Raw genomic sequence first — 27,746 nt, 5'->3', positions numbered from 1 at the left:
CGGGTTCTCTGCTCAACAGGGAGCCTGCTTCCCTCCCTCTCTCTCTGCCTACTCGTGATCTCTGTCTGTCAAATAAATAAATAAAATCTTTTTTTTTTTTTTTAAGATTTTTTATTTATTTATTTGACAGAGAGAGAGATCACAAGGAGGCAGAGGCAGGCAGAGAGAGAGGAGGAAGCAGGCTCCCTGCAGAGCAGAGAGCCCGATGCGGGGCTCGATCCCAGGACCCTGAGATCATGACCTGAGCCGAAGGCAGCGGCTTAATCCACTGAGCCACCCAGGCGCCCCAAATAAATAAATAAAATCTTAAAAAAAAAAAAATGCTGGTGTTTTGCTGTAGTTCCCCCCTTGCCCCGGCCAGCTGCAGCACTTGGTACCTTAGTTCAATGCTGCATTCAATTAAATGCTTATCATGTGTTTTTGGTGAGGTTAATCCTGTATCATCTCTGTTAACCTTTTAAATAACTAGAGAGAAAGAAATGCTATAGAAGTTTAAGAGAGGAAAATTCTGAACGTTACCTTGGAGTTCTTTGATACCTTCATTCTCAGACAAATGAATATTAAACAACTTTGAGTTCATAATCACTACAAGGTGTGTTAGATATGCTCTACAGTTTATATTTAGATAGATAAATATACATCAGTACATACCTGCCAAGATCAACCTGCAGAAGTCATATGTGGCCCCTGTGAATTACTGTTGGGCTAGTAGTACAAATTGTATTCTCTAATAAATGAGTATACAGTGGTCTTGGCACTAGGCTAAGTGCTTTATGTGCATTAATTCCTCTAATATTCACAAAAGTCCTATGAGGTGGTTACTCCCATCTCCATTCCACAGGTGAGGGAACTAGTATTGAGAGAGACTATGTGCCTTCCTTGAGGTGCACAGTTCTAGAAATAGCACAGCCAGATTTCATTCTACTTAGGTTTGATTCTAGAGCCCACACTTATTGTGCTAATGAGAACATTTTTATTTTTATTTTGTGTATTAAAGATTAGGAATTCCAACAGACGATGCTTTTCTGGTTCATACCATCGAGGCTTACTTAGACACAGAAATTTTTTTCTCCAAAGCTACTGGCAAGAGAAGATGTAAAAGTCATATATCAGAGGATGTATTTTGAGACTGAATTCCTCAGTCCTAGCTTCTCTGCAGTGTGTTAAACTTCTCAAAAACCTCTGAAGTTTGAAAATGCTAAAGAGTTTTTTTTTTCCCAGCAGATTAATTAATTTATTTTTTCAGCGTAACAGTATTCATTGTTTTTGCACAAAATCCAGTGCTCCATGCAATACGTGCCCTCCCTATTACTCACTACCTGTTGCCCCAACCTCCCACCCCTGACCCTTCAAAACCCTCAGGTTGTTAAAGAGTTTTTGATGTTTAAACAAAATACAATAGGGGGGCACCTGGGTGGCTCAGTCAGTTAAGCGTCTGCCTTTGCCTCAGGTTGTGATCTCAGGGTCCTGGGATCCAGCCCCAAATCAGGCTCTCTGCTCAGTGGGGAGTCTGCTTCTCACTCTGCTGCTCCCCTCACTCATGCCCTCTCTCTCTCAAATAAATTTTAGAAAATACGATAAAATAAAAAGTATCTGAAAGGACAAGGTATCTGTTAATCTTATAAGGTTCGTAAAATGGAAGTAAACACATTATAAATAAAATTATCTGCCTCTAAATTTTTCTCTATTTCCAGATCATAAGGAATATATAAAGCACAACACAAGAAGTATATAATGTTGTATTTACTTTTAATTCCAAAGTTCCTTTTTTAATGCTCATTATCATCTGAGCAAACATAGTTATAATTGTCTTACCCTGTATGTTAACCAGAATTTGTTTTTTTGTTTTATATACAGACTTAGTCCTTCAAATTGTCCCTTTTTGGAAAAAAAAGAATTACATGAAGCTTACCCTTGGTTTGAATTTTTAGTTCAGTGTCGACAAGTTTCCAGTAATTTAACAGGTATGGTGTACTGTATTATAATACAAAAATTTCTTTGGCTAGGGGCCCCTGGGTGGCACAGTCAGTTAAGCGTCAGACTCTTGGTTTTGGCTCAGGTCATGATCTCAGGTGCTAGAGATCAAGCCCCCCATTAGGCTCTGCTGTCAGCACTGAGCCTGCTTGAGATTCTCACTTCCTCTTCCTCTGCCCCTCCCACTCATGCTCTCTTTCTCTTTCTTTTTTTAAAATAAATCAATAAATCTTTTTTTTTTATTTTTAATTTTTTTTCCTAAATAACAGGTCTTTTGAATGGCATTTAATTTGTGAGGTCTAAATAAATCACTTGGCTGTAGACAGATATCTGACTGTATAACCTAGGCTCAAGTTTTGTTTAAGAAGCAGAAGACTGGGGCGCCTAGGTGGCTCAGTGGGTTAAAGCCTCTGCCTTGGGGCGCCTGGGTGGCTCAGTGGGTTAAAGCCTCTGCCTTCAGCTCAGGTCATGATCCCAGAGTCCTGGGATCGAGCCCCACATCAGGCTCTCTGCTCTGCAGGGAGCCTGCTTCCTCCTCTCTCTCTGCCTGCCTCTCTGCCTAGTTGTGATTTCTCTCTGTCAAATAAATAAAAAGTATTAAAAAAAAAAAAAAAGCCTCTGCCTTCCGCTGGGGTCACGATCTCACTCTGGGATCGGGTCCCGCATCGGGCTCTCTGCTTGGCGGGGAGCCTGCTTCCCCCTCTCTCTCTGCCTGCCTCTCTGCCTACTTGTGATCTCTGTCAAATAACTAAATAAAATCTAAAAAAAAAAAAAAAAAAAGCAGAAGACCAAGAATGTTCCCTTCTCACCAGCCAAGAAAAGTCCAGAGGGCATGTGTATGTGTGTGTTCCCCTCCCCCTCATGCTCTGTTGTCTTTGGACATCTCTCATCTTACCACTCTATCACAGGCTGAATTCCTGCTCTCTGGTAGACAGACACCCTTTTTTTGTGAAAAAGTGGTCAGTCTGCCAGGTGCCCTGAATCCTTTAGTAAGTAACTCCATATGTAAGAAAAAAAAAAACACAGGGTATGTGGGATTGTTGTGTCCTCTGTAGTAGAGCTCCTGAAGGAGAGTTTTGCTCCAGTTAGAATCAGAAAAGCCTTGTGACCCGCCTGCTTGAGGGATTAGTTGGTGTTATTCCAGAGATTCTCTCCAGAAAAGGGGTGGGCAGAGCCACTACACTCCCAAGAAATATCAACAGCCAGTCTTTTATAGAATTCCTGTTTTTTTCCCCAGAAAAAGAATTTTTTCATAATATGGATTGGGTTCTTTTGGTTGTGTTTTTGGGTTTTTTTTTTTTTTTTGATGCCAATTATAAAATAACACATGTTCATTGTAAAGGAGAGTTGGAAGCCATGAACAGCTATCTAGAAGATAAAACTCCACAGGCAGCTAGCCGAGGTAGAGTAATCATCCACAGGCAACTCCTGATATATTTTAATGTATTTTGTTCTGGGTATTTTTCTCTATACTTTTTTTTTAGCCTGGTCTACATTATATTTCATTCATCCAACAAATATTTGTTAAGCTCCCACATTGTGACAGTCTCTAAGTACTGGGGATACTCTATGTATTTATATATTACTTTTTTCATATAGTAATTACAAGAATTTTCCTGTGTTCTTAGAGACTATTTTATGTCTGCATAATATTTCATCATATGGATGTACTGTTAACTAATGTTCTCTCATTTTTTGACACTGAGGCCATTCTGTTTTTTTTCTATCATGAAAAATAGTCTTGTATATATTTAAACAAAGAATTTTTGTCTTTGTTTCAGATTATTTCCTTAGTACAGAGAGATTCCTGAGTATGAAATTACTGGATCAAATGTTATACACATTTTGAAGGTTCTTGTTATAAGGCCAGATTGCTTTTCAGGAGAATTAGAGCATTTTAAGTCCCAGCTTCTACATGCCCTGACCAGCTGTGTCCTTGAGAATGTTAATTTTTTTTTTAAATATTTTATTTATTTATTTGACAGAGAGGTCACAAGTAGGCAGAGAGGCAGGCAGAGAGAGAGGGAGAAACAGGCTCCTCACTGAGCAGAGAGCCTGATGCGGGGCTCGATCCCAGGACCCTGAGATCATGACCTGAGCCACCCAGGCACCCCGATAATGTTAATTTTTTAAAAATCATTGCAATAAGGAATATACAGCCTCTAAATACTATTTTATTTTGCATTTCTCTGTTGCTGATGAACTACATATTTTTATGTGTCAAACATTTATATTTCCCCCTTTGTAAAGGGTTATTTGTCTACTTTTCTGTTAGAGTCAGTATTTTAGGCGTTGATTTGTATAAGCTCTTTGTTGAAGACATTAATCCTTAGGCTCTCATTTGCTGTTAATTTGTTAAAATTTACCCCCTAGTTCATTACTACCTGTCAGTTTTCTTATGTTTGTCTGTTTCAACACTTGTTTGTCTCAATTGTCTGAATAGAAGTTTTTATGTCGACAAATCTCCCCCCCCCCCCCCGCTTTATGATGTTTTCCTGTTGCTTTTCATCTTAGAAAGTCCCTCTTAGATAGAGTTAAACATCTTTTTCCTCAGAACTATGTAATTCTTTCTCTTAAGGAGAAAAACTTACTGTCTTGTTTTTCAGATCCCAAACTGATCTTCCATGCTAGCCTTGCAAATGCTCAGATACTGATTCCCAGCAACCAGGCCAGTGTAAGCAGTATGCTATTGGAAGGACATACTCTCCTGGCCCTTGCTACCACAATGTATGCCCCTGGGGGTGTCAGCCAGGTATGGATAGCACTTTTACCAATTATAGTAAAATTTAGTGGAAATATCTATGGCTCTTTTAGACTCCTTTGATATTCAAATACAATCACTTACATAAATATTTCATTATTAAAGAGCATAAAACAAGGATGAGTTTTAAATTTTGCATCATATTCTCTTAAGTTGGAAGGGAACTAATCTGCTGTCTAGAGATTTTTTTTTTCCTTTTGTTTTGTAAACTTCGGGTTTGTTTTCAGGATAGAATCAGGATCTGATTGCTCCTGGGAGTAACTATACTTTAGATGTGTGGCTTGGGAATTATTCTGTACTATTTGTACTCTCAGGCAAAAAGGAAATCACATTTTTTAGCTATCCATATGAATTCTTCTGAGGGACCCAGTGGAAACTTGCCCATCTCTGCTTTTTTGAAAGTACACAGAACACCTCATTACAGGGAACTGAAGAATGCAATTTAATATCTAATCTCTAAAAGCTTCTTACTGATAATAGCTTAATATAATACCACCTCTTCCAGATTATTTCAGTATATTTTAATTCATGAGGTTATCTCTACCTCTCTTTTTAATAACTTATCAGAAATTAGTCATAGAATAACTTGAGAGCTGACGGAGAAGGACCTAGGTAGGAGTCATCTAGTCTAGTAGTTTTTTTCCTTTAAGAACATTTACTTGCTATTTAAATATTTTAGTAACAGAGGCTTTTTTCAAACAATACTTTCACATGTAGTTTGAAAGCCACTATCTAGTTGAACTTCCTAATTTTGTAGATGAGGAAACTGAGGTCTGCTGTTAAATATCTGGCCCAAGGTCACCAGCTAGTTTTTCTTAGAAACTGAACTAAAACTACTGGCTTCTGACTCCTTGATCAATGTCTTTTTCACTACCATGTAGTTTTTCAAGCTAATCTTGTTTCACTCTTGTGAAGAAAAGACAGATTTGGAGAAGAGAACTTTATACTGTATCATGTGATCTGTCTTTCTATTTAGGTTGTTCAGAATGATGAAAAGGAGACCTGTTTGAAGAAAGTAGATCCCCAGTTACTGAAGATGGCATTAACTCCTTACCCCAAGCTAAAAACTGCTCTCTTCCCACAGTACACCGCCTCTAATGTTCTGCCACCTGATATTACACTTTACCACCTTATTCAGGTACAGTATTTAGGAATATCAGTCAGGGTTCAGCCAGGAAAACCAAAACCCACTCTGGGTCTCTCACGTGGAGGACATTTAACATAGATAGTTACTTACACAGTCATAGCAGGGTGGGGAATCGAAGCATCTGATGATGAGACAAGTCAAAAACTGACAGGGAGGCCGCCAAAACCCCTAAAGCCCCAAGAACGGTACAAGAAAATAGTATTATCAGAACCCAGAAGCTGGACCTGGCTCTCTCTGAGAACTAAACTCACAGTCAGGCTGCCTAATAGGAGCTGGAAACAAACATACAGGGTGGGCCTGGAACCTGGAGGAGATAGCCCCGAAAACAAAGGAGGAGGAAAATACTCTGGTTTCTCCCCTCTTCCCACCTTTAATCTCCCATGTTGTCTCTCTTGACTGAACCTGTCTGGTAGCCAAAGGGCAGATGAGCTTGGGAAATGCAGTTCTCTGCAAAAGGAGAGAAAGGCGGGAATGGATCTGAGAGCAGACGGACAGTTGGCCAGCATGCCTGTCTGCCACTTCATTCTACTACTGATAAATTCTCTCTCTCCTCTCAGTGAATAGGGCTATTTGTTTATTTAAATCAGTACTTCTTAGCCTCTTTTAGGACAAAGATCTCTTTGAGAATATAAGCAAGTTAGGAGTTTCTTCCCAGAAAAATACCACATATGTGTATAATTCTGCTTCTATTTCAGAGGAATTCAGATTCCCTGAAACATATTCAGATCCTCCATGATGAACACATTCTTTTGTTCATTTTTTACTTCAGAGGGCTTTGCTTTTTTCCTCTGGGTGCACATATTCCCACAGTATCCTTAATTCAACATAAGTTCTATAATCTATAAAGGTACAAAATCTCTCTAATGTGAACAGTCCTTAATTTATAGAATAGTCCTACTCAAAAATGTCCCTGGATGGCTGCCAGTCCATGAACTGCTTGTTGCTGGTATGTGAGGACATTAGGATCTTAAGCTATTCTATAAATCTGTGTCATTAAGTACACTTTTCAGTTAAGCAGGCTTTCTGTGTGTGTATATGTGTGTGATGTAGCAAGACACTCTGGAAGCAGGAAGCATTTGAATTTATTGCAAGCTTCTTATCTCATAGCAGACCAGTAGCACACCTATAAACTATATATAACTGGATTATATAAAAACATATAAAACAGTTTCACTACCTAAAATGGATTCTGTCAGCCTAAAACATAAGTGGTTTCAAGTTGTTCTTTGTTCTGTTTTCAAGTTGACCGAAGCAGTTTTAGTCCTGTTACATTATGAAAAGTCATCCTTAGTAGATCATAAATTCTCCCGTAATTTTACATCAAAGCTGCTCTTTCATTAGCCACCCAAATCATGACTTAAGGTTTTTTTATTTTCTCCTTTATCTTTCCTACCATCTGCTTATCATCTTTGCTACGTCTTTGGCCTAGACAAATTTCAAACAGCCACGGCTCCCTGCTTCCAAACCTTCCCTGACTTGCTTAACCTTACCCCACTCTTTTTTTGTTGTTGTTGGTGGTGATTTGTTCATCACATTCCTCTAATCTTTGATCTCTTGTCTCCCTGTTTCCTTTCCAGACCAGACTTAGCTCACCTTGTCCTGTTTACATGGTAACATTGTCTAGCCTCTTATTTCTCTTGGTTTGGATTCTAAAAGCATTTCAGAAGTCCATTTTACATTATCATTGACGCTGCTTCAACCAAGAGAGTACACTTTCCAGACATAGTTTGAAGTGAGAAGAGTCTTTAAAATGAACATAGCTGGTTCTGTTTTTATTAAAAATAGGAAGGTGTCTCATGCACTCAGGGTTTTTTTGTTTTGTTTTTTGTGTTTTTTTTTGAAGCTACATTCAAAGAATTTATGTCCAGAAAGATGAGGTTGGAGAAGGGGAGCAGACTACGTGTGAAGTGTTTTCTTATAATTTTATTTACTTTAGAGTCAATTAACTTTTAACTTTGACTTTTCTGCTTTTTCAGTCACTGTTGCCCTTTGACCCTAGCAGATTGTTTGGCTGGCAGTGTGCCAACACTCTGGCTATAGGAGGTAAGTCATTCTAGGCACCTAGGGCTTTAGAAGTAAGTATTTCAAGCAGTGTTGACCATAGAAGTTAATTTTTGTAAAACCAATCCAGTTTTTTATTCTCACTGCATTCCATTTCAAAAATGAAGGTGCATTCCAATGGAAAAACATTTTCTAGGAGACTGAATTGAAAACGTGAGTTAAAAGTAGTATGTCACTAACACTGTTCTTGCTGGGAAATGTAAGATGTACCTGTCTGCTTAAATTTCTCACTTTTCCCAAATCCCTGTTGATTTACAGTATACTATTAATCTTTATTAAGTAATTAAAAATTAATTAATCTCAATTAATTAATTTAATTAATTAAAGTTAAGAGCATAGGTGTAGGCATTAGATAAATCCTGGCTCGACCATCTAATAGCTGTATGACCTTGGGTAAGTGGTTTAACCTGTCTTCAATTTCCTGTAAAATGAGGTTAAGAATAATGCCCACCTCACATATTACCTGAGAATGAAAGGAGACAAAGCATTTAAAAAGCTCTTGAGTTCCCTGTGCATGGTGAGCCCCAGATGCGTACACACTGCTATTCTCTTTAGGCTGTGAGCATTTCTTTCATTTTTTTTTTATGCCATTCTTAAACTCAACTTTTTCTATATCTTTTTTTTTTTTTTTTTTTTTAAAGATTTTATTTATTTATTTGACAGAGAGATGACAAGTAGGCAGAGAGGCAGGCAGAGTGAGAGGGGGAAGCAGGCTCGCTGCCGAGCAGAGAGCCCGATGCGGGGCTCGATCCCAGAACCCCGGGATCATGACCTGAGCCGAAGGCAGAGGCTTTAAACCACTGAGCCACCCAGGCGCCCCTCTATATCTTTTTACTTTTAAATTTAGAGTTAGCCTTTAATATCATGGTGTCTGCGGTGCCTCTGCTGGAATTATTCGGAAGTAGGCTTCAAATGAGCACTTCATGTGTCATGGATACCCTGTAAATATTTACTGGCATGCATAAAAATGGGTTTCCTAATTTGTGAGTTTTGTAAGTTCAAATCTCAGTAGATTTAATTTACCCAGTTCCCAGGGCCCAGTGCAGTGCCAGCCTATAGTAGATGTTCAATAAATATTTGTTGAGGGCTGGATAAAGTAGTACTTGTATTGCATTTTCAAGTAATAGTACCCTTTATACTGAATATCTGTGAAGTTACTACGAGAGTGTAGACTGAATCCCCTGTCCTGTTTTAACACTTTTCCAGCTCTAACACTTAGCCAGAGTCCTGACCCCCTTGTGGAAAATGAGCACTGTACCAGGTACACTTGGGGAACAGAGAGGAAGTTGAAGATGTAGTCCCTGCCTGGTATTTAGAAGTTTAAAACGTATTTGAGGAAATAAAGCACAAAGTAAATGAAACAATTATGAAAACAATGTGCATTTATAAAATTGGAGAATTGTCTTTAATTAGAATATTTACTTATTTTTTCAAATGCTTTTACCATTGAAAAGAGATGTAGGGTGACTGCAAGGTGACTTGGCTTCTCTGACAGGCTGGAGAAAAATTTCCCTAGGGTAGAATTTTCTCTTATATATGCTTTCCATACTAACCTCCAACTGCTTAAACATCGGAGTCTTATTTGAATTAGAAACTCAAGTTAGCTCATTTGGAGCCAGGCAATGCTATATACTTTACATGTACTCAGCAAATATTTAATGAATGAAGTAACAGTTTTATACATAATAACAAGTTACCAGAGTCACTGTGATCTCACAAAGAATATAGATATGTGACAATTTTTTAATCTCAAAGGAGGCGTACTTTTAAGTAATAGCAGGAAGTTTTAAGTTGACAGACACCTCAACTCTTCAAGTTTTTTTTGTTGTTGTTTTGTTTTTAAGAGACAAGTCACAATGTAAAAAGTCCTTGGAATGCTGCAGGAAGATAAAACTTTTTTCAGAAATAAGCTTTGACGGGGCGCCTGGGTGGCTCAGTGGGTTAAAGCCTCTGCCTTTGGCTCAGGTCATGATCCCAGGGTCCTGGGATCGAGCCCCGCATCAGGCTCTCTGCTCAGTGGGGAGCCTGCTTCCTCTCTCTCTCTCTCTCTGCCTGCCTCTCTGCCTATTTGTGATCTCTGCCTGTCAAAAAAAAAAAAAAGAAATAAGCTTTGAACTTTGAAAATATAAAAGCAGATGCACTATTTTCCAGAACTTGTTCCTTAACAGTTCAAAATGTTACTTCATTTTTTTTTATAGGTAGTGAGTGATTAAGAGGCAATTAAAGATTAGGAGTTGGCAGGAGGAGTCCTTTCATACTAACTTATCACATCCAGAACATCTTCTGACTTCAGATTTCTCTAAAGAGAGGAAAACATGTTTTTTCTGCCATTTTCAAGGGCACAGAGGAACTTTAAACTGAGTTACTCTGCTGGCTTGAGAAAGGTGGTACCATCATGTAGGTAATAAGGTGCTCTGAATACAATATCAGAAAGTATAGCTAATGATAACAAAAGGAAACTGAGGAGGGCATTAATAGGGAGAAAAGGATGTTCTTACACTGTGTATCAGAGAAAGGTAGAGGGAGTTGGCCTTGGTGTATAGAGGACTCGTAAAAATATTGAGAAGGGATTTCATTGTGTAATGAGCTCCATGAATAAATTAAAAAGCTCCTTTTGCAGATCCTTAGCAGAGATGTTATAGCTAAAGGATTATTGCTATTGTGACGTATAGGATCATCAAATATAGAATTAAGACATTATAAAATAACAAGTTGAATGAGGAAAAAGCATAATTTATAAGTTTTTATGCAGCTTCTTGGGTACATACTTTTGTATAATATGGGGGGCTAGGGTGAGTGGCTCAGTCAGTTAAGCATCTGACTCTTGATTTCAGCTCAGGTCATTATCTCAGGGTTGTGGGTTTGAGCCCTGCATTGGGCTTCCCACTCAGTGAGGATTCTGCTTGAGATTCTCTCTTTCCCTCTCCCTCTGCCCTTCCCCCCACACATTATGCTTTCTCTCTCTCTAAAATAAATAAATTTTAAAAATCAAATGGGCTACTTCTACACATTAAAGTGAACTATTATATTTTGGTGGTTCAGAGTAATGTACAGTGGTACAAAATGACTATAGCAACCATTTTTTTTCTTAAGATTTGTTTATTTATTTATTAGAGAATGCATGTGCAAGCTGGGGGAGGGGCAGAGGGCGAGGAAGAGAATGAATCTCAGCCAGAGCTGAGCATGGAGTCCAGCACGGGGTTGATCCCATGACTGGGAGATCATGACCTGAGCCAAAATCAAGAATCAGACACTTAACCAGCTGAGCTGCTCAGGTGTCCTGCAACTGGTTTTCTTTCACCATTGCAGAGTTAAGTTTTCCATGTACAGATTTGAAATTAATCATGGTGAGGTGCAGAGGACTAATATTGCTTCACTTTCCCCCTAGATGCAGTGAGTCATCTCCCACATTTCTCTAGCCCTGACCTGGTTAATAAATATGCTATAGTGGAACGTCTGAATTTTGCATATTATTTACAACATGGGCGACCATCATTTGCATTTGGTACTTTTCTGGTCCAGGAATTAACCAAGAGCAAGACTCCCAAGCAGCTGTGAGTATTTAAAACATAATTTTTACTCTAAATAAAAGACATATCTGGGGCGCCTGGGTGGCTCAGTCAGTTAAGTGTCTGCCTTCAGCTCAAGTCATGATCCCAGAGTCCTGGAATCAAGCCCCATGTCAAGCTCCTTGCTGGTCAGGAAGCCTGCTTCTCCCTCTCCTCCCTGCTCATCCTTTCTCTCACTATCTCTGTCTGTCTCTCTCTCATATAAATAATAAACTTTTTTTAAAAAGGTAATATTTAAAGATACTGGGGCACCTGGGTGGCTCAGTGGGTTAAAGCCTCTGCTTTCGGCTCAGGTCATGATCCCAGGGTCCTGGGATCGAGCCCCACGTCAGGCTCTCTGCTCCGTGGAGAGCCTGCTTCCTCCTCTCTCTCTGCCTGCCTCTCTGCCTAGTTGTGATTTCTCTCTGTCGAATAAATAAAATATTAAAAAAAAAAATTTAAAGATACTATTTGTATCTTTTATAATTCTGTTTAAAAAAAAAACAACCCAGGAACTTGCCAAATATTAGCAATTACTCTTAAGAGGGAATTGTATAACAAGATGTGAATTCTGTATTTAAGATCTTTATTTTTTATAATTCACTTTTATTTTTTATTTTTTTAATGATGGATTTTTTTTTAAAGATTTTATTTATTTGACAGATAGAAATCACAAGTAGGCAGAGAGGTAGGCACAGAGAGAGGGGGAGGCAGCGGGGTTCGATCCCAGGACCCTGAGACCTGAGCCGAAGGCAGAGGCTTTAACCCACTGAGCCACCCAGGCGCCTCTATAATTCACTTTTATAAAGCACAGAATTGGGAGGAGTATTAGATATAGTCAGCTAAATATAGATTTACTTTATTTACTGGCTTGTTTCGTAGTTAACAAAGTAGTGCACTTTAGTGATAAAATATTCAAGTAATTCAGAAGGGTGAAAAAATGAAAGATAAAAAGTCCCTGAGTCTCCTGTCTTCATTCTGCATAGTAAATAAACATGGTTAATTTCTTATGCATCTTTCCTTGAAATATGTCTATGCATATAAAACTACATATGTGATGTCAAACTTTAATTAGCATTAATTTTCTTGGTGGTTTGCATATATACTCATAATTGATAGGATCACAAGTTGGCAGTCTTTCTGTAATTCTGTTCCTGTTCCCTGGATGAAGTTGGAAGCAAGAATAATTTGGCTTATGAGCGGGTGTTTTATGAGGCTAAATATAAGACAATGGGGGGCTATGGAGACAACTAAAAACTACCAGGAACCGGGGCACCTGAGTGGCTCAGTAGGTTAAGCCTCTGCCTTCAGTTCAGGTCATGATCTCAGGGTCCTGGGATCAAGCCCCACATCACGCTCTCTGTGCAGCAGGGAGTCTGCTTCCCCCACTCTCTCTCTGCCTGCCTCCTTGCCTACTTGTGATCTCTCTCTCAGTCAAATAAATGAATAAAATCTTAAAAAACAAACAAACGAAAAAAAAATACCAGGAACCTAAATGGATGTGTGCAGAGCCCAAAACGGGAGCGGGGAGGAAGCTAAAAATCACAGGTATCTGACACTCCATGTATCACTGTGTAATTCCATCTGCTTTTCCTGGTGAGAAGCAGTTCTCTGATGTTATTTTAATTCCTGTCTTTTTCAGGATCCAGCAAGTAGGTAATGAAGCCTATGTTTTAGGGCTTTCCTCCTTCTACGTACCTTCAGTAGGAGCTGCCTGTGTTTGTTTCTTAGAACTGCTTGGCCTCGACAGTCTCAAGCTCAGAGTTGATATGAAAGTGGCCAATATAATTCTGAGCTGCAAGTGTAGAAACGAAGATGCTCGGTCCAGCTATATCAGAGAGTCTCTAGGTACAGTGCCTTTTCCATCTGGGGTTTGTTTCGTTTAGAAGACAAGGGATGAATAGGTCTAAAGCATCAGATTGTGAGTGGTTGGGGAGGAAATAATTACCTTCCTGTTTCCTCCTTTCTCTGCAGAATGTTTGCACTTTATCTCACTTTCTTAGACTCTTTAATCAGGTCTAAATGGCCCTGGGCCACACTCTTGAAACAGAAGAGTTCCTGACCCTTTCTCTTGACTATTTTTTATTGTTTGTCTTTCTTACAGCTGAAAAACTGTCTAAACTGGCTCTGGGTGAAAAGGCCACCATAGAGGAATTGCTTATTCTCTTAGAAGAAGGTATATGGAACAGCATCCAGCAGCAGGAAATAAAGAGGTTTGTTGAATTGCAGCCTCATTCTCTTTTCCAACAAGCTTTATTCTTCCAAACTGTATTTGCGTAGTCTATCTTTCTTTCAACAACTCAGGTGTTTTTACCAATCCCTTCAGGGCTTCTTACTCAGCCAGCATATAGCAGACACTTGATAAACAGACAGTTGAGTTTTAAATGCTTCTTGCCATCAGTAAAAGGAGGGTGCAGATAATTATTCAACTTTTTAGAAAGAGTTTCCAAGAGATGGAGAAGAGCTCTGTCTCCTTCACTGCCCAGCTGGTCAGAGAAGTCTTTTAAGTGTTACATGTTGAAATCATTTAGAAGACGTGGGATGGGGGCACCTGTGTGGCTCTGTCGGTTAAGCCTTCAACTCTTGCTTTTGGCCTGGATCATGATCTCAGAGTTGTGAGATTGAACCCTGAATTGGGCTCTGTGCTGGGAATGGAGCCTGCTTAAGATTCTCTCTCTCTACCCCTCCCTTGCTCGCTCTCTATAAAAAAGAAAAAAGAGAGAGAGAAGAAGATGGGGGATGGATCTCACAAATTTGATTCTAAGTGAGGTCTTTAATTTTCTCTTACTTACATATGTTAGTTGATAATGAAAGCTGAGGAGACCATCTGTCCAGAAAAACCCCTCTACTTACACATCGATGACATCTTTCATCTGTGCTGTGCCACCTGCGGTGACCTAGTCACCCCAGACCTTGGGAATGCACCATTTTCTTGTACTGGCTCTTGGTGACTGTGTTCTCAACAGTCTCTGGCTATGAACAGAAACAAGGACTTGCCCCCTTCCTGAGGAAGTCCAAGCACCTGTCAGGGCTCTGATACTCTAAAGTGAATCATGCAAAACAATTAAACCTTCGGAATTTCTTGAGTGACTATTTACTCAATTCTCCTAAAGATGGTATATAGCTAATATAATCTCTCTGTGGATAGATACTTAAAGGAATGCATTCTGTCAGTATGCTAAGAAAGCTTCTATGCATTATGGATGCAAGAGCCCTCTTTTTTTCTTTATTTTCCAGAGCAGCCTAACAAACACATGGTATTGTTGAAAGGCTTTTTAGAGAATATACTGCAGTTAAATTTGTTTAATTTTTACTTATTTTCCATTTCAATGAAAGCTGTATTTTAACAATCTTTTTTTCCTTCTACTGCCCCAACTTCCAATTACAGGTTATCTAGTGAATCTAGCAGCCAGTGGGCATTAGCAGTACAGTTCTGCAGGCTTCACAATGTGAAACTGAGCACATCCTACCTCAGAGAATGTGCCGAAGCAAACGACTGGTTACAGTTCATTATCCACAGCCAGCTCCATAACTATCACCCAGAGGAGGTAAGCCACCGTGTGTTGCCACTATTCAAGAAGAGAAAATTGGAAGGCTTCTCAGAGGACACAAAGTGTTCTTTCCTTTGTGTATATCTGGGCTTTTGTTTTATGTGATATTACTGTTTTTACTAAGAGTTCAGTGGGTTGGCATCAGACAGAGGATTAGTCATTCATACTAAAGAGCTGAGGGAGGAGTTTTTGCAACTCCAGATTAAATACGGAAATTCACCCCAAAGCAGCAAATAACTTTGTAAAATGATACAGTCACTTCCCACGCACACAGTTCAGAGTGAGAAAGGACAATTTTGTCTCTGCTTTAATTTAACATTTTTCGGCTCCAGATGAAATTGGTCTTTTTAAATATCTAATGTGTTTTCTAGGTGAAATCTCTCCTTCAGTATTTCAGTCCTGTCCTTCAAGACCATTTAAGACTGGCTTTCGAGAACTTGACCTCAGTGTCTAACTCCAAAATGGACAGTGATCCAGTCTGCAACAGGGTCCCCCAGGAACTCCAGAGAAACAAAGAAGAGATGACTGATTTATTTGAAGTTCTGCTCCAGTGCTCAGAGGAACCAGACTCCTGGTGCTGGCTCCTCACTGAAGCAGTGAAACAACGGGCCCCTATCCTTAGTGTCCTGGCATCCTGTCTCCAGGTAGGGTATGAGGAGCCGAAATTAAGAACCGAGAGAGTAATAGAAAAAGTGGAAAGGCTGATCATCAGAGGGGAAGTGGGGTGATGATGATAGGGAGGCTCCAGTGTGTGTTTTCAAGGTCACTGTCACTTTTGCACTTTTCCAGCGTAGGCTCCAGGCCATCCATTACACTTCCTTCTACCTTAATACTCAGTAACCGAAGTGGTCCGAGCCTTGGTTCCTGGTTGGAAGTCCTAGAGAAAGGACCCTGCCTTCTGAGCAGAGAAGTGGGATATTCTAGACAGTCCCTTGACCGTTGCTGTGGAAGGCAGTCTTGTTTTCTTATACTTAGTACTTCCACAAGTCTGTATATACCCATTCGGTCTCTCGATCTTTGAATAGATTATACTCTGCAGAACAGTTTATAGTAGTCCCTTGGTTGTTCATTAGAGTTCATTCCATGTTTGGAAGCTTTTCAAGGTGGGTTAACCAATGTATTGAGGTGACTTGTTCAGAACAGGAAACATCCATCCATGATTGTAGCATTGCTGGGAGCCCCCCAGCTCCCTCAGTCAGGTGATCCAGATGCAATTGTTGTTTTTTTTTTTTGAAAAGTTTTTATCCTGCAGCAGGATGCCAGTACTATCCCTTGTCTCTGTGTTTGGATCGTCACATCTGTGGAGGACACTGTTGCTGCTGAAGCAACAGAACACATTCAGGGCTCAATGGAAGAGCACATATGGGACCTTCAGGACCTCTCAGTCATCTGGAGAACATTACTAGCAAGGCAGAAGAGCAAAACTCTCATCAGAGGTTTCCAACTTTTCTTTAAGGTAGTGATAGTCACTTCATTTCGTTCCTGTGTTTAAAAGGGTTGCTTCAGAATATCCCCATTGGCTTTTTCAATTGTTTTTAATCTCTTGATTTTTTTTTTTTTTTAGATTTTATTTATTTATTTATTTGTCGGAGGGAGAGAGAGAGAGAACACACACAAGCAGGCAGAATGGCAGGCAGAGACAGAGAAGCAGGCTCCCTGCCGAACAAGGAGCCCGATGTGGGACTCAATCCCAGGACCCTGGGATCATGACCTGAGCCAAAAGCAGTGGCTTAACCAACTGAGCCACCCAGGCATCCCTTGATTTTTTTTTTTTTTTAAATCCAACAACAAATAGTGATAACAGAACTACCATTTCTTTATCAAAGAACTTTATGTATGTTATTTGAGGATGTTATGAAGTGGTAGTATCCTCATTTTAGAGTAAAGAACTGTGTTTCTAGTTCAGATGCATACTTTCTCACTCCAAAACTCCTGTCTTCTGACAGAAAAGCTTCCACCAAAGTGATAGAAATGCCACAGGCAGCAGTAGGTTGGCAGCTCAGTGGAGCCCATTTTCCGGGAGTATATGTAGAGGTATCCTAGTACCATCTAGTGGAATGTCTCCAGCTCATGTGCTGTGGACCACGTATAGAACAGAAAATGGACTGTTGTGTAGGTGTGCCTGGCCTAAATATCTTTTTCTAAAGGTAAAAGTAATATAAATTTAACCTCCTTTCTTTTTAACATACGACTTAGTTCGATGAAACTGTTATTAGTAATACTTGTGTTTTTACTTTAATCTTCTCTTACATTGACATTATTCATTGAGAAAACACTATTGATCAACTTCATGATTTTATAATTTCATTCAAACTCTTCCTCAAAGGCTTCCCCACTACTGTTGATGATGGAGATGTATGAACTATGTATGTTTTTCAAGAATTATAAGGAAGCCGAAGCTAAACTTCTGGAGTTCCAAAAGAGCTTTGAAACTGTAAGTTGGAACCCTACTGCTCTTTGTCACTGATCTGAAATTGGTTAGAGTGATCTGTTACCTGCTAGTAGCAGGCTGTGACAGCAGGCAAGCAGCTGGGATGTGGCATAATTGAAACTAACGCATTTGTACTATTCCAGAGGTGGGGAGGGAGGACAGGAGTTACAGTGGCTTTGCCTAGAGCACCTCAGTTGCCAGACATGACAGAGAAGTGTCATGCGAAGTGCTGATTCTGATCAGTGTGCTGAGCTGCAGCCAAGCTCAGTGGGAAAGAGATTACCAGGACCTGCAGTGGATGCTCAAGAGGAATGTGCTTGTTCCTCATGGGCCACATTTTGCCACTCTAAGATAACTCAGTATTGAGTGTGAAGGGTGTTTAATACTTCTTTATTCATGGTGACTGACAATAATGGCCTTTTTCATCAACCATCTTTATGGTCCCATTCCAAAATGATAATGAACTGTGTGGTCAATTTCAGACAATTTCAGATCTATTCAATGCTTGTTTTAGGCCTTATTTATCATGTGGAAGTAAGTAACCCTGTGGAAGAAAAGGGGAAGTTGTAAGGAAGCAAAAGAAATATGCCTTAGTTCTGCTTCGGCTTTTAGCACTTTTGCTTTCTCTCCCCTGTAAGAGCTCTATGATAAATGAGACAAAACTATATGCTTGTTCTAACCAACAAACATATCACAGTAGAACCCCAGTTTAGGCTTTTGCTCTCAATCAGTAACCGTAATGAAGGTTTAAAGGTTACTTTTTATTTGAAAATATTGAGTCATTTATTCAAGTATGCCTGAGGTTTCAAAATCACGACAAAGAAGAACGTTAATTTCCTTAGTCTGTCACTTTCCATGGCTGGGGCTCTACCAGATATCTTTTCTTTCTTTTGTTTTGACTTACTTTTTGGAGCAAAATACACATACCATTTACCATCTTAACCGTTAAGCATACAGTCAGTAGTGTTAAATACATTCCCATTGTTATGCGATCATCACCACCATCCATCCCCCTCACCCTACTCATGTTGTCATGTGTAAAAACTCTATACCCATTAAACAATAACTCTCCATTCTCCTTTATTCCAAGCTCCTGGCAACCACAATTCTACTTGTTGTTTTTATAATTTGGCTACTTTAAGTACCTTATATAAGTGGAATTGTACAATATTTGTCTTTTTGTGATTGGTTTATTTCACTTAGCATGATGTTCTCAAGGCTCCACGTAGAATTTCCTTCTTTTCAAATGCTAAATAAAATGCCATTGTATGTTGGCGAAAAACAGCTTTTTCCTAAGGTCACAAACACGGCAGAGATGTCCACTATCACCACTGTTCTTCAACATAGTACTAAAAATTCTAGCCTTAGCAACAGACAGCAAAAAGAAATGAAAGATATTCATATCAGCAAAGAAGTGAAACTCTCCCTCTTCACAGATGATATGATACTTTATGTGGAAAACCCAAAAACTCCACTCCAAAATTCCTGGAACTCAGATAGGAATTCAGCACAGAAATCAGTTGCATTTCTATACACTAACAGTGAGACAGAAGAAAGAGAAATTAAGGAGTCGATCCCATTTACAATTGCACCCAAACCTGTAAGATTTCTACGAATAAACGTAACCAAAGAGACAAAGGATCTGTACTCTGAACACTGTAGAACGCTCATGAAAGAAACTGAGTAAGACACAAAGAAATGGAAAAATGTTCCATGCTCACGGATGGGAAGAACAAATATTGTTAAAATGTCTATGCCGCCTAGAGCAATCTACACATTCAGGCAATCTTTCAATACCATCAACATTTTTAACAGAACTAGGACAAATAATCCTAAAATTTGTATAGAACCAGAAAAGACCCTGAATAGCCAGAGGAATGTTGAAAAAGAAAACCAAAGCTGGTGGGATCACTGGACTTAAGCTCTATTACAAAGCTGTAGTAATCATCAAGACAGTATGGTACTGGTACTAAACCAGACACATGGATCAATGGAGCAGAATAGAGGACCCAAAAACGGACCCTCAACTACATGGTCAACTAATCTTCGACAAAGCAGGAAAGTATATCCAATGAGAAAAAGCCAGTCTCTTCAACAAATGGTGTTGGGAAAATTGGACAGCCCATGGAAAAGAATGAAACTGGACCATTTCCTTGTACCATACACAAAAATAGACTCAAAATGGATGAAAGACCTAAATGTGAGACAGGAATCCATCAAAATTCTAGAGAAGAACATAGCAACCTCTCTGACTTCGGCCACAGCAATTTCTTGCTAGACACATCTACAAAGGCAAGGAAAACAAAGGCAAAAATGAACTATCGGGACTTCATCAAGATGAAAAGCTTGTGCATAGCATAGGAAATAGTTGACAAAACCAAAAGACAACCAACAGAATGGGAGAAGATATTTGCAAATGATAAAAGGCTAGTATCCAAAATCTATAAAGAACTTAACTGAACTCAACACCCAAAGAACAAATAATCCAGTCAAGAAATGGGCAGAAGACATGAAGAGACATTTCTCCAAAGATGTCCAAATGGCCAACAGACAGGTGAAAAAATGATTCACATCACTTGGCATCAGGAAAATACAAATCAGTCACACTGCACACTAGTCAGAATGGCTAAAATTAACAAGTCAGGAAGTGACAGATGTTGGCGAGGATATGGAGAAAGGGGAACCCTCCTACACTGTTGGTGGGAATGCAAGCTGGTACAGCCACTCTAGAAAACAATATGGAGGTTCCTCAAAAGATTGAAAATAGAGCTACCCTACAACCCAGCAATTACACTACTGGGTATTTACCCCAAAAACAAATGTGGTGATCCAGCGGGGCACCTGCACCCCAATGTTTATAGCAGTAATGTCTGCAATAGTCAAACTGGACTCTTTCCATAGATCCATCAATAGATGAATGGATAAAGAAGATGTGGTATGTGCATGTGTGTGTGTATATAATAGAATACTACTCAGCCATAAAAAATATTTCCATTTGCAGTGATGTGGATGAAACTAGAGAGTATTATGCTAAGTGAAGTAAGTTAATCAGAGACAATTATCATATGATCTCATCCAAATGTGGAATTTAAGAAATAAAACAAAGGACCATAGGGGAAGAGAGGAAAAAATGAAACAACATGAAACCAGAGAGGGAACAAACCTAAAGAGTTTCTGAACTATAAGAAACAACCTGAGGGTTGCTGGAGGGGACGTGTGCAGGGGACAGTGTAACTGGGTGATGGGCATTATGGAAGGCGCATGATGAGCACTGGGTATTATATAAGACCTGATGAGTCACTGACCTCTACCTCTGAAACCAATAATACATTATATGTTGACTAATTGAATTTAAGTAAAAATTAAAAAGGAAAAAAAAAATCAGGATAACATTTTCTCCTGGGAGGGAGATTATAGGGATGCAATGTCGTCCAGGAGGGGTAATCTAAGGCACTGGTAAAGTTCCATTTCTTCACCTTGTATATTCAGCATCAAAATTGTTTTTATTTTTTCTTTCAACAGTGTAGATATATTTTATGCATGCTTTTGCATATATGATCTTTTCCACAATAAAAATAACTTTTCAAATGAAAAAAAATTCCATTTTTTGTATATGCCACATTTTGCTTATCCATTCCTCTATCCGTGAATATTTGGGTCAATTCCACATTTTAACTATGCTACTATGAACATGGTATACAAATAATCTCTTCAAGAGCCTGCTTTCAGTTCTTTTGGGTGTCCTCTCAGAAGTGGAATTGTTGGATGATAGGGTAACTCTATCTTTAATATGTTGAGGAAGTGTCATACTGTGTTCTGTAGCAGCCGCACCATTTTACGCTGCCACAAGGTTCTGGTCTCCACATCCTCTTCAGCACTTGTTTTCTGTTTTGTTTTGTTTTGAAGTAAGCTGTACACCCAGTGTGGAGACCTAAGATCAAGAGTTGCATGCTCTACTGACTCAGCTGGCCAGGCGCAACATTGTTTTCTGGTTGTTTTTTTTTTTAATAGTAGTCATCCTAATGGGTGTGAGGTAGTATTTCATTATAGTTCTGATTTGCATTTTCCTAATGATTAATGATGTTGAGCATCTTCTCATGCTTATTGGCCATTTGTATATCATCTTTGGAGAAATGTCTATTTAAGTCTTGTGCCCATTTTAAATTTTGTTTTTAGGAATTTTGTATATTATTGAAAATACCCATTGAAATATTAATCATATATGATTTGCCCATAATTTCTCCCACTCTTTGGGTTGCCTTTTTACTGTTGATAATGTCTTTAGATGCGCAATTTTAAGTGTTCATGAAGTCAATTTGCCTATTTTTCTCTTGTTACTTGTGCCTTTTGGTGTCCTGTCCAAGAAGTTATTGCCAAATCTAGTATTGTGAAGCTTTTGTCCTATATTTTCTAAGATTTTTTATTGTTTTAGGTCTCATATTTAGGTTCTTAGTCCATTTTGAGTTAATTTTTATATATGATGTTCAGTAAGGGTCCAACTTCACTTTTTGCATGTGGATATTCAGTTTTCCCAGCACCATTTGTTGAAAATACTGTCCTTTCTTCATTGAATGATCTTGGCACCCTTGTCAAAAATCGTTAGACCACATATGTGAAGGTATATTTTTGGGCTTTCAGTTCTGTTCTCTTGGCAATATGTCTGTCTCTATGTCCATAGCACACTGTTTTGATTACTACAGCCTTGTAGTAAGTTCTGAAATCAGGAGGAAGAGTTCTTTTTCAAGATTGTTTTGGCTATTGAAGGTCTCTCAAGATCACAAATGGTTTTAGGATGGCTTTTTCTATTTCTGTAAAGACACATCATTGGGATTTTGATAGGAATTGCATCAAATTCAAAGATCACTTTGGATAGTATTGATGTTTTAACATTTAACGCTTCCAACCCATGAACATCACATGCATTTATAGTAGTTTTCACTGTACAAGTCTTTTACTTCATAGGTTAATTCCTAAGTAATTTATTATTTTTGATGCTTTTGGAAATGGCATTGTTTCCTGTATGGATTATTCATTGTTTGTGTATAGATATGCAAGTGATTTTTGTGCATTGACTCTGTGTCCTGCTATTTTGCTGAATTCATTTATTCCAAGTGTGTGTAAGTAATCATTAGGGTTTTCTACATATAAGATCATATCATGCAGAAGTCGTTTTATTTCTTTTCCAAATTGGGTGCTCCTTTTTTTTTTTTTTTTCCTTGCCTATAGGCTTCTGGCTAGAACTTTGAGTACTGTGTGGAATAGAAGTGTTGAAAGCAGTCATCCTGGCCTTCTTCCTGATCTTAGAAGAATGGTTTCAGTCTTTTACCATTGAGTAAAATGTTTACTGTGGGTTTTTCACATATGGCTTTTATTATGTAGGGTAGTTTCTTTCTATTCCCAATTTGTTAAGGTTTTTGTTGTTTTTTTTTTTAAACCTTGAAATAGTATTGAATTTTGTCAAATACCTTTTTTTTTTACATCAATTGAAATGATCATGTGGGTTTCTTTCCTACATTCTGTTGATGTACTATATACATTGATTTTTTTTTTCTATATTGTACCATCCTTGCATCCCAGGGAATAAATTCCATTAGGTAATGGTGAATAATCCTTCTAAAGCACTGAATTCAGTTTGCCAGTATTTTTTTTTTTTTAATTTTATTCATTTGACAGAGAGAGGCACAGGGAGAGAGGGAACAGAATCAGGGGGAGTGGGAAAGGGAGAAGCAGGCTTCCCACTGAGCAGGGAGCCCAATGCAGGGCTCCATCCCAGGACCCTGGGATCATGACCCGAGCCAAAGGCAGCCACTTAACAACTGAGCCACCCAGGTGCCCCCAGTTTGCCAGTATTTTGTTGGGGATTTTTACATCAGTGTTCATAAGGGATACTGGTTGATAGTTTTCTTCAGTGTCTTCATCTGTCTTTAGTACCAAGATTATGCTGGTGTCATAAAATGCGTTGGGAAGTGTTCCTCCTCTTCAGTAATTTGGGTAAGTTTGAGAAAGGTTGGTTGTAGTTCTTTAAATGTTTTTAGAATTCACCAGTGAAGCCATCCTGTCCAGGGGTTTTCTTTGTGGGGAGATTTTTGATTTCTTTTTTTTTTTAAAGATTTTATTTATTTATTTGACAGATCACAAGTAGACAGAGAGGCAGGCAGAGAGAGAGAGAGAGAGGGAAGCAGGCTCCCCGCTGAGCAGAGAGCCTGATGCGGGACTCGATCCCAGGACCCTGAGATCATGACCTGAGTCGAAGGCAGCGGCTTAACCCACTGAGCCACCCAGGTGCCCGAGATTTTTGATTTCTTAGTCAATCTCCTTACATTATCTATTGATTTGTGATTTAGTCTTGATAGGTTTTGCATTTGTAGGAATTTGCCCATTTCATCTAAGTTATCCACTTTTGGGCATGCAGTTGTTCATAGTACTCTGTTATAATCCCTTTTATTTCTGTGGAATAGGTAATGCCCCATGTTCATTTCTGATTTTAGTAATTTGAGACTTCTCTCTCTATAAAAATGTGTTGTTTAATTTCCATAATTTTGTGAATTTTCAGTTTTCCTTTTGATAATGACTTCTAATTTTATCCCCTTGTGGTCAGATAAGATACTTTGTATGATCTCTGTCTTTAAAAATCTGTTGAAACCTGTAGCTTAACCTGTGGTCTGTCCTAGAAAGTATCTCATGTGCACTTAAGAAGAATGTGTTTTCTATTGTTCTTGGGTAGAACATCCTTTATATATCTGTTAGATCTATTCAGTTTATTGTGTTAAGTCCTCTGTTTTCTTATCTCCGTCTCATTATGCTATCCATTTTTGTGAGTGAGATGTTGGAGTCTTCAACTATTATTATAAAACTGTCTGTTTCTCTCAGTTCCATCAGCTTATGCTTAACGTATTTTGATAATCTGTAATTAGGCATGAAATGTTGAAAATTGCTATATTTTCTTGCTGTATCGAACATTTTATTAGTATCTAATCTCCTTCTTTGTCTCTTACAAAAGACAAGTTTAAAGTTTATTTTGTCTGTTACTACTATAACCACCCTTGCTTTTTGTTTGTTTGTTACTATTTGCATGGAGTACCTTTTTCCATCCTTCCACTTTCAACCTGTTTGTCTTTGGATCTCAAGGGAGTCTCTTATAGACAGCAGCACATGGTTGGATCATGTGTTTTTGTCTATTCTGTTAATCTCTGTCTTCTAATTGGAGAGCTTAATTCATTTACATTTGAAGTAATTACTGACCAGGAAGAGCTTGCTTCTGCCGTTGTGTTGGTGGTTGTCTTTATGCCTTGTAGCTTTTTTGTTTATTTCCTGCATTACTATTTTCTTTTGTGTTTAGTTGATTTTTTTAATAAAAGGTTTAAATTCCATTCTCATTTTGTGCTTATCCTATAGCTATTTTCTTTTTGGTTACCATGAATTTATGCCAGCTTAACTTCAATAACATTAAAAAAAGTGCTTCTTTGCAGCTCTGACCTCACACCTTTTAGTTGTTGATGTCACCAGATTACATTTTTATACAATATGTGTCTCAAGACATAAACAAATAATTCCTTTCATGGCATTAGTCTCTTAAATTATGAAGAAAACAAGATTTGGAGTTACAAACCAAAGTTACAGTCATACCAGCTTTTATACTAACAATTGTTCTTTATATGTATATATATAAATAATAATATATATATAATATATAAATAATATATAATAATTTTCTTTATATGCACTAGTCTCTTAAATCAGAAAGAAAACAGAGACCCATTGCTACAGTAATATTGGCTTTTATAATTTCCCATGTATTATGTTTATTGAGCTCTTTATTTCTGCATATGTCATCTAAAGTGCTTTCATTTTACCTTACAGGACTTCTTGCAAGGCCAGTCTAGTGGTCAAAGACCCCCTCAGCTTTTGTTTCCCTAGGAATGTCTTAATTTCCCCCTCACTTTTGAAGGATAGTTTTGCTGGATATAGGAGTCTTGGTGACAGTATTTTTCTTTGAGCACTTTAAATATATCAGCCCACTGTCTCCTGGCCCCCAAAGTTTCTGATGAGAACTCTGCAGATAATCTTCTTCAGGATCCCTTGCATGTGACCAGTCACTTCTCTCCTGTTGCTTCCAAATTTCTTTTTTGTTCTTTGTCTTAAGAAAGTTTCATTATAATGTGTCTCATTATGGGTCTCTTTCAGTTCACCTTGTTAGAGTTTGTTGAGCTTCTTGGATGTTTATTTTGTTTATATTTATGTCTTTCAACAACTTTGAGACTTATTCAGCCATTATTTATTTAAATATTCCTCTACTCCTTACTCTCTTCTTCTGAGACTCCCATGATATTTATGTTGGTCCACTTGATAATGTCCCATAGGTCTCTTAGGCTCTGTTTGCTTTTCTTCAGTCTTCTTTCTCTTCCTCAAACTTGATAATTTCCATTGTCCTGCCTTTAAATTTGCTGATTCTTTATTCTGCCTGTTCACATTTGCCTTTTAATCCCTCTAGTAAATTTGTTATTTTAATTTTACTTTCATTTGTTATTTTACATTTTAGCTCCAGAATTTTTTGTTTTTCGATTTTCTTTCTTTGTTGATATTTCCATTTTGTTCACACATTGTTTTCTTGACTTTCTGTACATCATCTTTAGTTAAAACAGTTGTTTTAAAATCTGTGTCTCATGTATCTGCCATTAGGAACAGTTTTTGTCATTTTTTTCTCTTTGAATGGGCCCAATTTTCCTGTTTCTTTGTATACCTTGTGATTCTCCGTTGAACTTTGGACATTTGGATCTAATAGTGTGGTAACCCTATAAATCATATTCTCCTCCTTCCCCAGGGTTTGCTAGTTTTTATTAATTATTTTTGGGTTTTGGATAGGCAAAAGTCATTTCTGTGCCAAGGATCAGCATGAAGTGTAGACCTAAAGATTTCTTGGGTCTTTCTGAGCCTTTCCTTGCATATACACAGTCTCTTTCTAATTTTGCTCAGAAAATTGTTTTTAACTGTCCTAATCTTTAAAGTTTGGCTCCCAGAAGGGAAAAAAACAAAAAATGAAGGACATGATGAGGAAAAGGGTGCCAGTCCTTTATTTTTATTTTTTAAAGATTTTACTTATTTATTTGAGAGAGAGAGAAAGTAAGAGAACACAAGCCAGAGGGAGAGGCTGAGGGAGAAGCAGACTCCCACTGAGCAGGGAACCTGATACGGGGCTCAATCCCCAGGACGCTGGGATCATGACCTGAGCCGAAGGCAGTTGCTTAATGACTGAGCCACTCAGGCATCCCAAGAAATTTATTTCTTAGAGCAATTTTAGTTAATCACAAAATTAAGAGGAAAGTTCAGAGATTCCCCATATATCCCCTGCCCCCACACATTTAGAGCCTCCCCATTATCGATATTACTCACCAGAACAGTCCATTTGTTACCAAGGATGCACCTATAGTGACACATAATAATCACCCCTAATCCACTGTTTGCCTTTGGGTTTCCTCTTGGTGTTGTGCATTCTTTGGATATATATTTGGATATACATTTGGAGAAATGTATAATGGCATACATGCATTGTTCTCATGTCCTACAAAGTAGTCTCACTGCCCTAAAAAGTCTTCTATTCTCTACCTATTTATCCCTTCCCACCCCCAACTCCAGGCAGTCACTGATCTTTTTACTATCGCCATCATTTGCCTTTTCCAGAATGAGGTATAATTGGAATTACATGGAATGTAGACTTTTCAGACTGGCTACTTTCACTTAGCAGTATGCATTTAAGTTTCTTCCATGTCTTTTCATGGCTTAATAGCTCATTTCTTTTTAGTGTTTTCTTCCAAGTTTTCGCACTTAAGAATGCAGCTGCTCTAGGGACACCTGGGTAGCTCAGTCGGTTGAGTGTCTGCCTTCGGCTCAGGTCATGATCCCAGGATCCTGGGATCAACCCCACATTGGGCTCCTTACTCAGCAGGGATCCTGCTTCTCCCTCTCCCACTCCCCCTGCTTGTGTGCTCTCGCTCTCTCTCTGAAATAAATGAATAAGATCTTTAAAAAAAAAAATACAGCTTCTCTAAACATCTGTGTGCAGGTTTGTTTTTTTTTTAAAGATTTTATTTATTTATTTGACAGAGAGAGATCACAAGTAGGCAGAGAGGCAGGCAGAGAGAGTGAGAGGGAAGCAGGCTCCCCGCCGAGCAGAGAGCCCGATGCGGGACTCGATCCCAGGACCCTGAGATCATGACCTGAGCCGAAGGCAGAGGCTTAAACCACTGAGCCACCCAGGCGCCCTGTGTGCAGGTTT

At 38.6% G+C, this 27,746-nt stretch overlaps 1 protein-coding gene across 3 annotated transcripts in view; it reads left to right on the top strand.

The window, feature by feature from the left end:
- SPG11 (SPG11 vesicle trafficking associated, spatacsin) overlaps positions 1–27,746 on the top strand; it is an 87,289-nt gene that overhangs the window by 37,277 nt on the left and 22,266 nt on the right. For 2 of the 3 annotated variants that reach the window (XM_046007502.1, XM_046007504.1), the window contains 11 exons: positions 1,858–1,964; positions 4,581–4,726; positions 5,712–5,873; positions 7,859–7,925; positions 11,332–11,497; positions 13,134–13,339; positions 13,596–13,704; positions 14,880–15,039; positions 15,414–15,686; positions 16,295–16,498; positions 17,369–17,476. In XM_046007502.1, the coding sequence (XP_045863458.1) occupies positions 1,858–1,964; positions 4,581–4,726; positions 5,712–5,873; positions 7,859–7,925; positions 11,332–11,497; positions 13,134–13,339; positions 13,596–13,704; positions 14,880–15,039; positions 15,414–15,686; positions 16,295–16,498; positions 17,369–17,476 (1,708 nt within the window). The remainder of the gene's footprint in view (positions 1–1,857; positions 1,965–4,580; positions 4,727–5,711; positions 5,874–7,858; positions 7,926–11,331; positions 11,498–13,133; positions 13,340–13,595; positions 13,705–14,879; positions 15,040–15,413; positions 15,687–16,294; positions 16,499–17,368; positions 17,477–27,746) is intronic. The other variant, XM_046007503.1, reaches the window with a different exon arrangement.

Source organism: Meles meles, chromosome 6, assembly GCF_922984935.1.
Source record: "Meles meles chromosome 6, mMelMel3.1 paternal haplotype, whole genome shotgun sequence".
NCBI classification, from domain to species: Eukaryota; Metazoa; Chordata; class Mammalia; order Carnivora; family Mustelidae; genus Meles; species Meles meles.
Note: the sequence above shows the minus strand (reverse complement) of the source record. Positions and strands in the feature narration are given on the sequence as shown.